General features: G+C 39.2%; 1 protein-coding gene across 1 annotated transcript; it reads right to left on the reverse strand.

Moving 5' to 3' along the window:
* On the reverse strand, positions 1–1506 carry LOC116254465 (RING-H2 finger protein ATL64-like). Its single transcript, XM_031629860.2, has 2 exons — positions 1302–1506; positions 1–975 (listed from the first exon to the last, which is right to left on the reverse strand). The coding sequence occupies exon 2, from the start codon at positions 799–801 to the stop codon at positions 1–3; it is 801 nt and encodes a 266-aa protein (XP_031485720.1). The 5' UTR covers positions 802–975; positions 1302–1506.
* Positions 1507–3587: the final 2081 nt, after the last annotated feature.

A 3587-nucleotide genomic window follows, 5' to 3' on the forward strand; every position in this document is an offset into this window, starting at 1 on the left:
TCACCTGGAAGCGGAAGGATCCACTTGCCTTGCTGCTTCCAAATCACTTTCCTGATCACAAGCCTGCAGGCTGCTACTGGACCTCCCCTTCTCCCTGCTCAACATCCTCTTCAGCTTCACCAGCGGGTTCTCACTCGAAGGCTTCGCCGCCGGCCTCTCCGAACAGTACTCGACTCTCTCCGACCGTTTCGCTGGCAGCTCGCCGGCAAACTCTGCTGATGAAACAGCTACAGTCGCCTGATCACTTAGATCGCCAAAATCGCTACCACCACCAACAGGGGAGCTGACGGTCTCCACCGACGGCATCTCGGGAGCCGGAGAACCGCCGTCATTAATGGAGGTCACATTGCTAGAGGAGTCCCAGTGTCTGACCTGGGTCCTGCATACCGGGCAGGTCGAGTGTGATTGAAACCACATGTCGATGCAATCGACATGGAACTCGTGATTGCACTCCGGCAACAGCCTCCCCATTTCCTTCTCCTCGAACGCCGAGAGACAGATGGCACAGTCCAAATCGTCCTTTTGCCCGCCGCCGCTGCCGGCGGCGACGGAGAAAGTGGGGAGTGACCGAATGACCGATTGGTCCAAGCCAGAGTTGCAGAGGGCCGGTAAATTCGTGGACGGTAGAGCCCTGTTGCGCCTGCGCGACCTTTCGAGAGACCAACGCACGTAGAAATGGATGAGGAGGACAAGGAAGAGGACGGCAAATAAGAGGACCATGGCTGCCATCAACGAGATCTTCCCTGTTGTTGAAAGGCAGGTGGAGACATAGTCTTCTGGAAGAGCGCTAAAATGCCCCATGGCCACGACGAAGAAAAAGAAAGGTAGTCGTCTAGCTAATTGGCAGAGGAGATACGGGGGGAGAGAGAGAGAGGGAGGGAGAGGACGATGGATGTTTCTGAATCTGGGTTTTTGTCATTTGATGTTCCTGTATTTATATACGCACGCAGAGCGATCGAGAGAGTTTTCTCCTTTCTGTGTGAAAAAAGAAGAAGAGGGGAATCAACATTAAACAACATGTTCCAAATTAAAGAGAAAGAATCAGATGTCGCATTTCAAGTTGAGAAAAAAAAAAAGAAGATCGAAATTTGTGGTGTTACAGTGGTAAATCAAGTCGGAAGACATTTTAAAAAATTCAAAAACAGAGAAATTATTATAACAAGATCTCCTTGGAATAAATTTACTAGTTCTATTTGGTATATTCTTGTTGATTAAAGACGGAAAGAAAGAAGTGGCGTCATTGTTGACATGTGGAAAGAGACGAGACGTTCAACAGAATTAGCACCCACAGAAACTCTCACCGATCCGCCAATCCCGCCGGCGCCGGAGCATTGACGCGATGGTGATGCGTTCATTCTCTTGGTTCCAAGCTCAGTGGCTGGTTGAAGCTTCCAAGGCGCGAGGCAATAAATGTTTGCCGGAAACCGCCAAAGCTTGATACATTCCCAAGCTCCGCTCCTCCGTCCCCTTACTCCACACAAGGCCGCCAGATGGCCGCCAACTCCGGAGACGTGTCGAACGGCTTTCTCTTTTACTCGAGGCCGTCCAGTTTCGGAAATGCTCGAAAACTGTCGCTGCTTTTCTTGAGACTGCCTGGATCGCATTTTTGGGTTCTTCTTGTCCCCAACTGGCAGCTTCCCTTCATATTTCCTTTTACGCCAGCAGTAACGAGCTCTGTTTTTTTTCTCCAATTGATTTTTTAAAATTTAAGTTTGTCTTATTGAGCAAAAAAATTTATTTTTAATTGATTTTTTATTTAATATTTAGCAAAAAATTAGAGCGGCAAGAAATAGTTGTCTTAATATGGCTTTGGTAACGTATGCATGTATAAATTATGTATAATTTATTACCTTCAAACCATATGAAAATTTTCATCAAATTTTGATTAAGTAATTTAATACTAACCTACCAATCACTACCCTTTTTTTAATTTGTGTTCCTTGAGTCTTTTAAAAACTTAAAACCATAAATTCAATCTTGAATAACATTGGAGGAACATTACTCTGCATTTCCAAACTTTATCATGGTGCTGCTTTCTTATGAAAACATGTTTCTAGAACTTGTAATATCATATGATCATTTGGGAAAAGAAAAATTTTGATGGTCACATATACCATAATCTTGTCATCCAGAGTATGCTCAGACTTGAAATTTATTATTAAAATTTATGTGCTAAAAATAATAATTAAGTAGTCAAAATTTTAAAGCCTAACGAATCTAGTGTATTGGACAGTAAGCCGCCCACTCTAAAAGGTTTATATTACGAAACCCATGGTTGCTGTTAGGATCCAGTGTGCTATTCTTTTATATTGTAACGGTCTCAAAACAAGCTTTGTAACCTCAAAAGGGCAGGATGATGGAAAAAACCAGTCACCCTGAAATTTAAAAAAAAAAAGTAGTTAAAATTTTTAGAAAGATTAATAAGTATATTTATTGAACCTCTTAGTTACTATTTTGTGATCTGACTCAATATTATATATCTAATCAAAGCAAATTAAAAGGCAGATTGGAATTCACTAGATATAATTTGAGGACAAATTCGTGGCAGCTAGTCAGAAAAATCATTGTCAAGAACGCAATGGTCTTAGTGAACTCATTAACCTGCAACTGCCCACAACCCGGGTCTGAGGGCTGAATAAAAAATATATTGTTAATATAATTTAATAATAAAATACGTTTAATTATGATATAATACATATAATTATAATATATTTATATAAAATAATATTAAATATAATGAATAAAGTGAGGCCTTTCCGGTAGCTGATTTTAAAAAGGCTACAAACAATTGCTCAAGTTTAGATTCTCATTTTTGTGGCAAGCACTCATGATGCAAGTACATAAGGACATGGAATAAAATTACACAAGAAAATATTAAATCTAAAATGCAGAGACAAACTTCTACCAATTGTTATTGCTACGATCTTTCGGAATAATGATAAACACTCTTCACATGAGGACTCAGAAGAAGGCACTAAATTTAAGCAATTAAACAACATCATTTTCTTTTCTGGCTATTATATGTGCATGTATATATGCATGCACAAGCCCTCATTAAAGGTAAGAACGCCTTTGCTGATCTAATGCTATAGCTGGTCTCATATATATATATATATATATATATATATATATATATATATATATATATATATATATATATATATATATATATATATATATATATATATATATATATATATATAGAGAGAGAGAGAGAGAGAGAGAGAGAGAGAGAGAGAGAACCGAATTTTTTGAAACTTTTTTTTTCTCTTTTAAAATCCACCAATTCTAAGCTGGGGAAGATGGTTGTGAAGCATAAAAAAGACATCTTCATTGATGTGAAAAAAAATGCATCGATGATGGTTTTGAAAAACGTTACTGAAGGTAGATTTTCATGGCCTTCCATAGGAAACATTAAAACGTTTTCAAGTAAACGTCCCTACATTTGTGGGCTTTTAGAGGGCGTTTGGTTCAAGGAACATACTGTTCCAAATGTTGCTCAACAAACACTAAACAATAGACCGCTTAGGACAAAAAGTTCCGTGCTTGACAAAGGGTGATAAAATTTTCCAGAATCCACCAAATCC

Source organism: Nymphaea colorata, chromosome 5 (assembly GCF_008831285.2).
Source record: "Nymphaea colorata isolate Beijing-Zhang1983 chromosome 5, ASM883128v2, whole genome shotgun sequence".
In the NCBI taxonomy this organism is placed as follows: Eukaryota; Viridiplantae; Streptophyta; class Magnoliopsida; order Nymphaeales; family Nymphaeaceae; genus Nymphaea; species Nymphaea colorata.

What these genes read in the sequence shown, in the direction of transcription:
- LOC116254465 (XM_031629860.2), bottom strand. Translation starts at nt 801, where the DNA reads ATGGGGCATTTTAGCGCTCTTCCAGAAGACTATGTCTCCACCTGCCTT.